Raw genomic sequence first — 14,440 nt, forward strand, 5'->3', positions numbered from 1 at the left:
TGACAGAGCTCCAGAGTACCTCTGTGGAGATGGGAGAAACTTCCGGAAGGACAATCATCTCTGCAGTAGTCCACCCATCAGGCCTTAATGAAAACCTGCTCCAGAGTGCTCAGGCTGGGGCGAAGGTTCACCATCCAACAGGACAACAACTCTAAGCACACAGCCAAGACAACGCAGGAGTGGCTTTGGGACGAGTCACTGAATGTCCTTGAGTTGCCCGGACTTGAATCCGATCGAACATCTGGAGAGACCTGAAAATAGCTGTGCAGCAACGCTCCCCATCCAACCTGACAGAGCTTGAGAAGATCTGCAGAGAAGAATGGGAGAAACTCCCCAAATGCAGGTGTGCCAAGTTTGTAGCGTCATACCCAAGAAGACTCAAGGCTGTAATCACTGCCAAAGGTGCTTCAACAAAGTATTGAGTAAAGGGTCTGAATACTTATGTAAATTTTATATTTCAGCTTTTATGTTTATTTATTTTTATATATATATATATACACACACACAATTAGCAACATTTTCTAAAAACCTGTTTTTGCTTTGCAATTGTGGGGTATTGTGTGTAGATTAATGAGGGGGGGGGAAACAATTTAATTCATTTTAGAATAAGGCTGTAATGTAACAAAATGTGGAAAAAGTCAAGGGGTCTGAATACTTTCCGGATGTATGTGTTGTACCATGTTTGTACTGTGGGAAGGGAGTACTAGGATGTTTTTCTATCTGTCTCAGGCTTGTAGGTGGAATGCAAGGGTTGTGAATTAACTTTTGTGTAGTACCATTTACTTTCTATGGGACTGTACATTCTGGAGGAGATCGATGGATTTCGATCACACGTGTCAAATTGCTTTTTGAAATGTGCTAGTTAAAGTATATATCCAGTTTTAAAATACAAAATCAGTTTCAGGAAATATGCCACATTTTAATAACTTGGTTGAAATGGTAGTCATGGCTCTATTTAATACTGTATGTTTCCCAGCCTCTGTTATGGACCTGGGAACTGTGAAGAGACCTCTGGTTGGATGTGATGTACCGATGTGTGTCTGGACTGTGAAGAGACCTCTGGTGGGTTGTGTTGTACTGATGGGTGTCTGGACTGTGAAGAGACCTCTGGTGGGATGTGTTATACCGATGGGTGTCTGGACTGTGAAGAGACCTCTGGTGGGATGTATTGTACCGATGGGTGTCTGGACTGTGAAGAGACCTCTGGTGGGATGTATTGTACCGATGGGTGTCTGGACTGTGAAGAGACCTCTGGTGGGATGTGATGTACCGATGGGTGTCTGGACTGTGAAGAGACCTCTGGTGGGATGTGATGTACCGATGGGTGTCTGGACTGTGAAGAGACCTCTGGTGGGATGTGTTGTACCGATGTACACAGTTCAGACACTCAAACTGCTTGAACAGACAGTTTGGTACCATCAACAACTCGCACAAAGACCAATAGTGATGCAGTCGATCTCTCCTCAACTTTTATCCAGGAGAGACTGACATGCCTGTTACTGACACTTTCCCTCTGTTTACATCTAAGTGCGATACGTGCTGCTTTGTTCTGGACCAACTGCAATTTACCCATGTCCTTTAGGTTATACATTTACATACATTTACATTTAGCAGACGCTCTTTTCCAGAGCGACTTACAGTAGTGAATACATACATTTCATGCATTTTTTTGTTGTTGTACTGGCCGCCCGTGGGAATTGAACCCACAACCCTGGCATTGCACACACCATGCTGGTGCTGCAAACACCATGCTCTACCAACTGAGCAACTGAGAGTTATGTCCTTAGGGTTATGTCCTTAGGGTTAGGGTTATGTCCTTTGGGTTATGTCCTTAGGGTTATGTCCTTTGGGTTATGTCCTTTGGGTTAGGGTTATGTCCTTTGGGTTAGGGTTATGTCCTTTGGGTTAGGGTTATGTCCTTTGGGTTAGGGTTATGTCCTTTGGGTTAGGGTTATGTCCTTTGGGTTAGCGTTATGTCCTTTGGGTTAGCGTTATGTCCTTAGGGTTTGGGTTATGTCCTTTGGGTTATGTCCTTTGGGTTAGGGTTATGTCCTTTGGGTTATGTCCTTTGGGTTAGGGTTATGTCCTTTGGGTTATGTCCTTAGGGTTATGTCCTTTGGGTTATGTCCTTTGGGTTATGTCCTTTGGGTTAGGGTTATGTCCTTTGGGTTAGGGTTATGTCCTTTGGGTTAGGGTTATGTCCTTTGGGTTATGTCCTTTGGGTTATGTCCTTTGGGTTATGTCCTTTGGGTTATGTCCTTTGGGTTAGCGTTATGTCCTTTGGGTTAGCGTTATGTCCTTTGGGTTAGCGTTATGTCCTTTGGGTTAGGGTTATGTCCTTTGGGTTGTCCTTTGGGTTAGGGTTATGTCCTTTGGGTTGTCCTTTGGGTTAGCGTTATGTCCTTTGGGTTAGAGTTATGTCCTTTGGGTTAGCGTTATGTCCTTTGGGTTAGAGTTATGTCCTTTGGGTTAGAGTTATGTCCTTAGGGTTTGGGTTATGTCCTTTGGGTTATGTCCTTTGGGTTAGGGTTATGTCCTTTGGGTTATGTCCTTTGGGTTAGGGTTATGTCCTTTGGGTTATGTCCTTTGGGTTAGAGTTATGTCCTTTGGGTTATGTCCTTTGGGTTAGAGTTATGTCCTTTGGGTTATGTCCTTTGGGTTAGGGTTATGTCCTTTGGGTTATGTCCTTTGGGTTTGGGTTATGTCCTTTGGGTTATGTCCTTTGGGTTATGTCCTTTGGGTTATGTCCTTTGGGTTAGGGTTATGTCCTTTGGGTTAGGGTTATGTCCTTTGGGTTATGTCCTTTGGGTTAGAGTTATGTCCTTTGGGTTAGAGTTATGTCCTTTGGGTTAGAGTTATGTCCTTTGGGTTAGGGTTATGTCCTTTGGGTTAGGGTTATGTCCTTTGGGTTATGTCCTTTGGGTTAGGGTTATGTCCTTTGGGTTAGGGTTATGTCCTTTGGGTTAGGGTTATGTCCTTTGGGTTATGTCCTTTGGGTTAGGGTTATGTCCTTTGGGTTATGTCCTTTGGGTTAGAGTTATGTCCTTTGACGCACATGACCACACATTACGGACTGTGGTTCCAAAAAAATACCAATTAAGAATTTGGTCGGGATTCGACTACTGGTATCATATGAACACAAATAAGACATGGAAAATGTTAAATTAGCTTTAAAATGGAAACATTTTCCCTTTGCTTCATGGCATAATGTGTAGAATTGCATAAATTAGCTTTAAAATGGAAACATTTTCCCTTTGCTTCATGGCATAATGTGTAGAATTGAATAAATTAGCTTTAAAATGGAAACCTTTAGAATGGCTAATTCTCTCTGCAACAATATTTTTTTTTTTTTTACAGTTTGAGGTTGCATGGGTTGTGAGGTGGGGGTTTACTACGTCGATAAATGACAATATCAATCCGGACCTTTGCCACCAAGGACATTTGTGTGACAGGACCTACTGGAATAGTATTTGAGAACCCCTGTTCTAGATGAACAGAGTGCCTTTCTCTGTTATTGAGTTGTGGAGAGACAGAAGTGAGAATAGACAATGGAATCATAATGTGTAACTATTCAGTTATTCCACATTTTTTTATAAGAGTGAGGTGTTGTCATCAGTGAATGTTTGTTTTTCGTCTTTGTATTCTGAACCTGATCTGTTCATGTCATTATCTTAGGAAGACCTTTTCTTTGGTTTGATGGTTGCAGTACTATTGGTGGGCTTTTGAGGGACTGAGGGAAACCAGTTCAGGTTATTTGTCTTTTATCAACAATAGCAAATTAGATAAATATTGTTAATCTTAACTTGTTAATAAAATAAATATCATAGCCTATACATGCAGTTACTATTCAGTGGTCACCTTCTCTAGCCCCGTTTATACCTGCTGCTAACGTGTCTTTCATCCGGATCTTGTCCTGATCTTGCCTGTTTACACTTATAAGATCTGATCAAAATCAGTTCACAATGCGTCTTTTAATCGTCTAAAAATGTGGGCACAATCAGAATGTGGACAAGACAAGGACAAAGGACGCAAATTAGAACCAGGTATAAACGTGGCTGATGTGCCATAATCACAGTATCTGTCTTCAATAAAGTTACAATATCTTTAATCCGTATAAATACCTTGACATTTAATTTGTTAACTTAACATTTTATACATGGAAAAGATTACTTATTGGCAATTCATACAATGAAATACAGTAATATAAATGCATACATTGCAGATTCTATGAGATGCACAAATATGTGAACATATGTACTTAGTGTAAGTATAAAATATCTTTCAGCTTATTTACAAGTTAAGGCACTATAAAATAAAACCATACTCAATGACTGGATGTTTTACTGCATACAGGACAGGATTGTTCTAGAAGACTTCTGCACTATTCTACTCTAATGTGTTCATTTCTGATGGCATGTCCTGACATCATACGTGCATATGAAACCATTATCTGACCAGGGACAGGCCTAGACCTATCTGGCCATGGTATAACAGCTAATACAGGCAGCCACGCTGTACTGTTTACGATCGGTCAGACCCATTCAGATATACAGCACAAAGACTTACTACTCTCTAATAGTGCATTGTTGCTTTTGTTTTCAGTACAGTCAATGCAGTTATTTACAATTAAGGGAAGGTGGGGATACCTTGTCAGTTGTACAACTGAATGCTTTCAACTGAAATGTGTCTTCCACATTTTACCCAACCCCTCTGAATCAGAGAGGTGTGGGGGGGCTGCCTTAATCGACACCCACGTCTTCGGCGCCCAGGGAACAGTGGGTAAACTGCCTTGCTCAGGGCCCGGGGAACAGTGGGTTAACTGCCTTGCTCAGGGCCCGGGGAACAGTGGGTTAACTGCCTTACTCAGGGCCCGGGGAACAGTGGGTTAACTGCCTTACTCAGGGCCCGGGGAACAGTGGGTTAACTGCCTTGCTCAGGGCCCGGGGAACAGTGGGTTAACTGCCTTACTCAGGGCCCGGGGAACAGTGGGTTAACTGCCTTACTCAGGGCCCGGGGAACAGTGGGTTAACTGCCTTGCTCAGGGCCCGGGGAACAGTGGGTTAACAGTTTGTGGGTTAACTGCCTTGCTCAGGGGCAGAATGACAGATTTTTACCTTGTCAGCTCTGGGATTCAATCCCGCAACCTTTCGGGTTATTGGCCCAACGCTTAAACCACTAGGTTACCATAATCTAACTCATCTAACGTACCACAAGCTGTTAGAAGATCATGCTATCACATATCTGGTATCTACCTGCCCTCAATGCAAAGTCTACCTGCTTTTCAATCGCTTTGAAAAGTAACCTGATCAAATATAGTACCAGTCGAACATTTGGACACACCTACTCATTCCAGGGTTTTTCTTTATTTTTTACTATTTTCTACATTGTAGAATAATAGTGAAGACATCAAAACTATGAAATAACACATATGGAATCATGTAGTAACCAAAAAACTGTTAAACAAATCAAAATATATTTTATATTTGAGATTCTTCAAAGTAGCCACCCTTTGCCTTGATGACAGTTTTGCACACGCTTGACATTATCTCAACCAGCTTCATGAGGTAGTCACCTGGAATGCATTTCAATTAACAGGTGTGCCTTGTTAAAAGATCATTTGTGGAATTTCTTTCCTTCTTAATGCGTTTGAGCCAATCGGTTGTGTTGTGACAAGTTAGGGGTGGTATACAGGAGATAGCCCTATTTGGTAAAAGACCAAGTCCACATTATGGCAAGAACAGCTCAAATAAGCAAAGAGAAACAACAGTCCATCATTACTTTAAGACATGAAGGTCAGTCAATCTGGAAAATTTCTAGAATTATGTTTCTACTGTTTCTACAGTCTCAGACTAAACTGTTTCTACTGTATCTACAGTCTCAGACTCTACTGTTTCTACTGTATCTATAGTCTCAGACTACTGTTTCTACAGTCTCAGACTAAACTGTTTCTACTGTATCTACAGTCTCAGACTACTGTTTCTACTGTATCTACAGTCTCAGACTCTACTGTATCTACAGTCTCAGACTCTACTGTTTCTACAGTCTCAGACTCTACTGTTTCTACAGTCTCAGACTCTACTGTTTCTACAGTCTCAGACTCTACTGTTTCTACAGTCTCAGACTAAACTGACTCTACTGTTTCTACAGTCTCAGACTACTGTTTCTACTGTTTCTACAGTCTCAGACTACTGTATCTACAGTCTCAGACTACTGTTTCTACAGTCTCAGACTACTGTTTCTACTGTTTCTACAGTCTCAGACTACTGTATCTACAGTCTCAGACTACTGTTTCTACAGTCTCAGACTACTGTATCTACTGTATCTACTGTATCTACTGTTTCTACTGTATCTACTGTTTCTACTGTATCTACTGTTTCTACTGTTTCTACTGTATCTACTGTTTCTACTGTATCTACTGTTTCTACTGTTTCTACTGTTTCTACTGTATCTACAGTCTCAGACTACTGTTTCTACAGTCTCAGACTACTGTCCCTACTGTTTCTACTGTTTCTACTGTTTCTACTGTTTCTACTGTATCTACTGTATCTACTGTATCTACTGTTTCTACTGTTTCTACTGTATCTACAGTCTCAGACTCTACTGTTTCTACTGTTTCTACTGTTTCTACTGTATCTACTGTATCTACTGTTTCTACTGTTTCTACTGTATCTACAGTCTCAGACTACTGTTTCTACAGTCTCAGACTACTGTCCCTACTGTTTCTACTGTTTCTACTGTTTCTACTGTTTCTACTGTATCTACTGTATCTACTGTATCTACTGTTTCTACTGTATCTACAGTCTCAGACTACTGTTTCTACTGTTTCTACTGTATCTACTGTATCTACTGTTTCTACTGTTTCTACTGTTTCTACAGTCTCAGACTACTGTTTCTACTGTATCTACAGTCTCAGACTACTGTTTCTACTGTTTCTACTGTTTCTACTGTTTCTACAGTCTCAGACTACTGTTTCTACTGTATCTACAGTCTCAGACTACTGTTTCTACTGTTTCTACTGTTTCTACTGTATCTACTGTATCTACTGTATCTACTGTTTCTACTGTTTCTACTGTATCTACAGTCTCAGACTCTACTGTTTCTACTGTTTCTACTGTTTCTACTGTTTCTACTGTATCTACTGTATCTACTGTATCTACTGTTTCTACTGTTTCTACTGTATCTACAGTCTCAGACTCTACTGTTTCTACTGTTTCTACTGTTTCTACTGTATCTACTGTTTCTACTGTTTCTACTGTTTCTACTGTTTCTACTGTATCTACAGTCTCAGACTACTGTTTCTACTGTATCTACTGTTTCTACTGTTTCTACTGTTTCTACTGTTTCTACTGTTTCTACTGTATCTACAGTCTCAGACTCTACTGTTTCTACTGTTTCTACTGTTTCTACTGTTTCTACTGTTTCTACTGTATCTACAGTCTCAGACTACTGTTTCTACTGTTTCTACTGTTTCTACTGTTTCTACTGTATCTACAGTCTCAGACTACTGTTTCTACTGTATCTACTGTATCTACTGTTTCTACTGTTTCTACAGTTTCAGACTACTGTTTCTACTGTTTCTACTGTTTCTACTGTTTCTACTGTTTCTACTTCCTCAGTTTTTAACCCTGAAACCATCCTCACTGGGATCTGATATACAAATATGAAATGGCCCCATATTCCCTATCTTTTGAACTACACAGGGAATAGGGTCATCTTGGACGTACAGATACAAAGTTAAACTCGAATGCTATTCTGGAGGTCAATGCCTAGTAGAGACAAAGTTCTCCTGTTCACAGATGAGTTCCACAGCGTTGTGTACGTCCTGTACGATGTGTCCTGGTTCCATCAGCGACGGGTCGAAGCGGAAGTCCCGGTGACCATGAAACACAGTCTCGGTGACGCTGTGGCTGGCATCAGCCGGCACCTCGCTGTGGGGGTTATAGACACCGGTACATACCAGCAGGGATTTACAGGAGGTGGCGGAGGGGGAAGCCAGCTCGCTCTCCAAGGCCGTCTCCATGTCCTGGTCCTGGAGAAGGGCTTTAGGGGACCCTCCGCCCCCTGTACCCTCCACCGTGGCCTGCACTACTTGGGCGGCAGTCTGCCTGGTCCGGACCCTCTGCTCCAGATAGCGGTTGTACAGGTTGGCTCCATAGATATCTGTCATCAGGTTGTCTCTTTGTTAGATGGAATAAAGGTTGGACACTAGTTAGAAGGGAACAGGGTATCTAATAACATGTCAATAGTATCATTACAGCATTACTACATAGGTGTAGCATGTTAATACAGTATCACTACAGCATTACTACATAGGTGTAACATGTTAATACAGTATCACTACAGCATTACTACGTAGATTAGAGTGAAGCGTAGGGTTTCTTACAGCTTTGTCTCAGATCGGTTTGTGCTCTAGTGTTTTGCTGTCTCCCGTGGTTCCTTACCCGACGGCGTAGACGTGTAGTGTTCTGATGGGTTTAGGTTCTATCCCGATAGTGTAGAGTGTTCTGATGGGTTTAGGTTCTATCCCGATAGTGTATAGTGTTCTGATGGGTTTAGGTTCTATCCCGATTAGTGTAGAGTGTTCTGATGGGTTTAGGTTCTATCCCGATAGTGTATAGTGTTCTGATGGGTGTAGGTTCTATCCCGATTAGTGTAGAGTGTTCTGATGGGTTTAGGTTCTATCCCGATAGTGTATAGTGTTCTGATGGGTTTAGGTTCTATCCCGATAGTGTAGAGTGTTCTGATGGGTTTAGGTTCTATCCCGATAGTGTAGAGTGTTCTGATGGGTTTAGGTTCTATCCCGATAGTGTAGAGTGTTCTGATGGGTTTAGGTTCTATCCCGATAGTGTATAGTGTTCTGATGGGTTTAGGTTCTATCCCGATAGTGTATAGTGTTCTGATGGGTTTAGGTTCTATCCCGATAGTGTATAGTGTTCTGATGGGTGTAGGTTCTATCCCGATAGTGTAGAGTGTTCTGATGGGTTTAGGTTCTATCCCGATAGTGTATAGTGTTCTGATGGGTTTAGGTTCTATCCCGATAGTGTAGAGTGTTCTGATGGGTGTAGGTTCTATCCCGATAGTGTATAGTGTTCTGATGGGTTTAGGTTCTATCCCGATAGTGTATAGTGTTCTGATGGGTTTAGGTTCTATCCCGATAGTGTAGAGTGTTCTGATGGGTGTAGGTTCTATCCCGATAGTGTAGAGTGTTCTGATGGGTTTAGGTTCTATCCCGATAGTGTAGAGTGTTCTGATGGGTTTAGGTTCTATCCCGATAGTGTATAGTGTTCTGATGGGTTTAGGTTCTATCCCGATAGTGTAGAGTGTTCTGATGGGTTTAGGTTCTATCCTGATAGCGTGGAGTGTTCTGATGGGGTTATTACCCGATAGTGTATTGTGTTCTGATGGGGTTATTACCCGATAGTGTATTGTGTTCTGATGGGGTTATTACCCGATAGCGTAGAGTGTTCTGACGGGGTTACCCGGTAGTGTTCTGATGGTCCCGATAGTGTAGAGTGTTCTGATGGGGTTATTACCCGATAGCGTAGAGTGTTCTGATGGGGTTATTACCCGATAGTGTAGAGTGTTCTGATGAGGTTTAGTTACCCGATAGCGTATAGTGTTCTGATGGGGTTTAGTTCTACCCGATAGTGTATAGTGTTCTGATGGGTTGTAGGTTCTATCCCGATAGTGTATAGTGTTCTGATGGGGTTTATTCTACCCGATAGTGTAGAGTGTTCTGATGGGGTTAGTTTACCCGATAGTGTAGAGTGTTCTGATGGGGTTATTACCCGATAGTGTATAGTGTTCTGATGGGGTTTAGTTACCCGATAGCGTAGAGTGTTCTGATGGGGTTAGTTACCCGATAGTGTAGAGTGTTCTGATGGGGTTATTACCCGATAGTGTAGAGTGTTCTGATGGGGTTTAGGTCTACCCGATAGTGTAGAGTGTTCTGATGGGGTTATTACCCGATAGTGTATAGTGTTCTGATGGGGTTAGTTACCCGATAGTGTAGAGTGTTCTGATGGGGTTAGGTTTACCCGATAGTGTATAGTGTTCTGATGGGGTTAGTTCTACCCGATAGTGTAGAGTGTTCTGATGGGGTTATTACCCGATAGTGTATAGTGTTCTGATGGGGTTTAGGTTTACCCGATAGCGTAGAGTGTTCTGATGGGGTTTATTACCCGATAGTGTAGAGTGTTCTGATGGGGTTAGGTTCTACCCGATAGTGTAGAGTGTTCTGATGGGGTTAGGTTATCCCGATAGTGTAGAGTGTTCTGATGGGGTTATTACCCGATAGTGTAGAGTGTTCTGATGGGGTTATTACCCGATAGTGTAGAGTGTTCTGATGGGGTTTATTACCCGATAGCGTAGAGTGTTCTGATGGGGTTATTACCCGATTAGTGTTTAGTGTTCTGATGAGGTTATTACCCGATAGTGTTCTGATGGGGTTATTACCCGATAGTGTATAGTGTTCTGATGGGGTTATTACCCGATAGCGTAGAGTGTTCTGATGAGGTTATTACCCGATAGCGTAGAGTGTTCTGATGGGGTTATTACCCGATAGCGTAGAGTGTTCTGATGGGGTTATTACCCGATAGTGTTCTGATGGGGTTATTACCCGATAGCGTAGAGTGTTCTGATGGGGTTATTACCCGATAGCGTAGAGTGTTCTGATGGGGTTATTACCCGATAGTGTAGAGTGTTCTGATGGGGTTATTACCCGATAGCGTAGAGTGTTCTGATGGGGTTATTACCCGATAGCGTAGAGTGTTCTGACGGGGTTATTACCCGATAGCGTAGAGTGTTCTGATGGGGTTATTACCCGATAGCGTATAGTGTTCTGATGGGGTTATTACCCGATAGTGTATTGTGTTCTGATGGGGTTATTACCCGATAGCGTAGAGTGTTCTGATGGGGTTATTACCCGATTAGTGTTTAGTGTTCTGATGGGGTTATTACCCGATAGTGTTCTGACGGGGTTATTACCCGATAGCGTAGAGTGTTCTGATGGGGTTATTACCCGATAGCGTAGAGTGTTCTGATGGGGTTATTACCCGATAGTGTAGAGTGTTCTGATGGGGTTATTACCCGATAGTGTAGAGTGTTCTGATGGGGTTATTACCCGATAGCGTAGAGTGTTCTGATGGGGTTATTACCCGATAGTGTTCTGATGGGGTTATTACCCGATAGCGTAGAGTGTTCTGATGGGGTTATTACCCGATAGCGTAGAGTGTTCTTATAGGTGTCCTCCAGCCTCTCTCTGCAGCCTGCTCCCTGATGAGGTACTCAGCGAAGTGATATGTTAGTTCAGAAGGTTTCCCCATCAGAGCTTCGTACTTCAGCTCCTGACCCGTTATCTTCCTGTAGATGTTCTCCAGACACACAAGGAACATCCCGTGGCCAAACCTACGCAAGCGCACACACACACACACACACACACACACACACACACACACACACACACACACACACACACACACACACACAATGACAGACAGTGTGACCAAAACATTTGTCAACCATTGTTCCATGTCACTTTCTCAGTGACTTGTTACCGTGGAGACTGGGCCTCGGCCATCCACATCAGGTCCATGTTACAGGCCAGCAGCGGCAGGTGGGCGGAGTGACGCATCTCATGGGCGTTACCCAGGCTCCCATTGGTCAGCAACACATCAATGATCAGCTGCAGATTGGTCTCCCATCGGATTGGCTCGCCGAACAGGATGACCGCTGCGACCAGGGGAAGAAAAAACAACATCATTAAATCGTGAGTTTATACTTTTCTTATAAATCTGAAACATTATTCTACATGTAGAACCATTATTTGGAGAAAATGTACTATGATATGAACAATATGCTTCTTACCTTGAACTACAGGGAGGTTCACAATAGGTGAAGACTGCAACAAGAGTAGAATAACATTCAGGGCACCAGAGTACATACACCCTAAAGTGTTTCTTGGACTCCAGAGTACATACACCCTAAAGTGTATCTAGGACTCCAGAGTACATACACCCTAAAGTGTTTCTTGGACACCAGAGTACATACACCCTAAAGTGTTTCTTGGACTCCAGAGTACATACACCCTAAAGTGTATCTAGGACTCCAGAGTACATACACCCTAAAGTGTTTCTTTGACACCAGAGTACATACACCCTAAAGTGTATCTAGGACTCCAGAGTACATACACCCTAAAGTGTTTCTTTGACACCAGAGTACATACACCCTAAAGTGTTTCTTGGACACCAGAGTACATACACCCTAAAGTGTCTCTTCGGCACTAGAGTACATACACCCTAAAGTGTATCTAGGACTCCAGAGTACATACACCCTAAAGTGTATCTAGGACTCCAGAGTACATACACCCTAAAGTGTATCTAGGACTCCAGAGTACATACACCCTAAAGTGTTTCTTTGACACCAGAGTACATACACCCTAAAGTGTATCTAGGACTCCAGAGTACATACACCCTAAAGTGTATCTAGGACTCCAGAGTACATACACCCTAAAGTGTATCTAGGACTCCAGAGTACATACACCCTAAAGTGTATCTAGGACTCCAGAGTACATACACCCTAAAGTGTTTCTTTGACACCAGAGTACATACACCCTAAAGTGTATCTAGGACTCCAGAGTACATACACCCTAAAGTGTATCTAGGACTCCAGAGTACATACACCCTAAAGTGTTTCTTTGACACCAGAGTACATACACCCTAAAGTGTTTCTTTGACACCAGAGTACATACACCCTAAAGTGTTTCTTTGACACCAGAGTACATACACCCTAAAGTGTTTCTTGGACACCAGAGTACATACACCCTAAAGTGTTTCTTTGACACCAGAGTACATACACCCTAAAGTGTTTCTTGGACACCAGAGTACATACACCCTAAAGTGTTTCTTTGACACCAGAGTACATACACCCTAAAGTGTTTCTTTGACACCAGAGTACATACACCCTAAAGTGTATCTAGGACTCCAGAGTACATACACCCTAAAGTGTATCTAGGACTCCAGAGTACATACACCCTAAAGTGTTTCTTGGACACCAGAGTACATACACCCTAAAGTGTTTCTTGGACACCAGAGTACATACACCCTAAAGTGTCACTCTCAATCACCATCTCCTCCCTGACCTTTCACATCGCTGTGCATGTGACCCTGCTCCAGCAGAGGTAACACCATGGGTAGGGTACCCTCAGTCTCAGGTGGTTTGAATACATTTCGGGCTACCGGACAAACGTGTGTGCTAAATATATATAATATATATATAATATACTGAACTACCAGTCTATACAATAATATACAGTAACATGACATGCACAGGGAGAACACAGTCACAGCAGAGGTGGACTTTATGGGTTCTTGAGGCAAATTTGTTCCTTGTGAGGGGAGGGACCTATGAACTAAATTACATGACTTAGACTTTTCAATCTCTTGTTATAGAGCCACCATGTGGTGTGAGGGTGAGAGGGTGTGGCCCTAGGGCCTTTACCATGTGGTGTGAGAGGGTGAGAGGGTGTGGCCCTAGGGCCTTTACCATGTGGTGTGAGAGGGTGAGGGTGTGGCCCTAGGACCTTTACCATGTGGTGTGAGAGGGTGAGGCCCTAGGGCCTTTACCATGTGGTGTGAGAGGGTGAGGGTGTGGCCCTAGAACCTTTACCATGTGGTGTGAGAGGGTGAGGCCCTAGGGCCTTTACCATGTGGTGTGAGAGGGTGAGGGTGAGAGGGTGTGGCCCTAGGGCCTCTACCATGTGGTGTGAGAGGTTGAGGGTGAGAGGGTGTGGCCCTAGGGCTTTTACCATGTTGTGTGAGAGGGTGAGAGGGTGAGGCCCTAGGACCTTTACCATGTGGTGTGAGAGGGTGAGGCCCTAGGACCTTTACCATGTGGTGTGAGAGGGTGAGGGTGAGGGTGTGGCCCTAGGGCCTTTACCATGTGGTGTGAGAGGGTGAGAGGGTGTGGCCCTAGGGCCTTTACCATGTGGTGTGAGGGTGAGAGGGTGTGGCCCTAGGACCTTTACCATGTGGTGTGAGAGGGTGAGAGGGTGTGGCCCTAGGGCTTTTACCATGTGGTGTGAGAGGGTGAGAGGGTGTGGCCCTAGGGCTTTTACCATGTGGTGTGAGAGGGTGAGGGTGAGAGGGTGAGGGTGAGGGTGAGAGGGTGTGGCCCTAGGGCCTTTACCATGTGGTGTGAGAGGGTGAGAGGGTGTGGCCCTAGGGCTTTTACCATGTGGTGTGAGAGGGTGAGGGTGAGGGTGAGAGGGTGTGGCCCTAGGGCCTTTACCATGTGGTGTGAGAGGGTGAGAGGGTGTGGCCCTAGGGCCTTTACCATGTGGTGTGAGAGGGTGAGGGTGAGAGGGTGAGGGTGAGGGTGAGAGGGTGTGGCCCTAGGGCCTTTACCATGTGGTGTGAGAGGGTGAGGGTGAGAGGGTGTGGCC

General features: G+C 43.6%; 1 protein-coding gene across 1 annotated transcript in view; it reads right to left on the minus strand.

Annotated features, from left to right (window-relative positions):
- Positions 1-7,318: 7,318 nt before the first annotated feature.
- LOC106593459 (haloacid dehalogenase-like hydrolase domain-containing 5) overlaps positions 7,319-14,440 on the minus strand; it is a 29,648-nt gene continuing 22,526 nt past the window's right edge. Inside the window, exons 5-8 of the mRNA XM_045705493.1 lie at positions 11,866-11,899; positions 11,556-11,730; positions 11,218-11,406; positions 7,319-8,177 (exon numbers count right to left, since the gene is read on the minus strand). Coding sequence (XP_045561449.1) covers positions 7,760-8,177; positions 11,218-11,406; positions 11,556-11,730; positions 11,866-11,899 — 816 coding nt within the window. The 3' untranslated portion in view covers positions 7,319-7,759. The remainder of the gene's footprint in view (positions 8,178-11,217; positions 11,407-11,555; positions 11,731-11,865; positions 11,900-14,440) is intronic.

Source organism: Salmo salar, chromosome ssa22 (assembly GCF_905237065.1).
Source record: "Salmo salar chromosome ssa22, Ssal_v3.1, whole genome shotgun sequence".
NCBI classification, from domain to species: domain Eukaryota; kingdom Metazoa; phylum Chordata; class Actinopteri; order Salmoniformes; family Salmonidae; genus Salmo; species Salmo salar.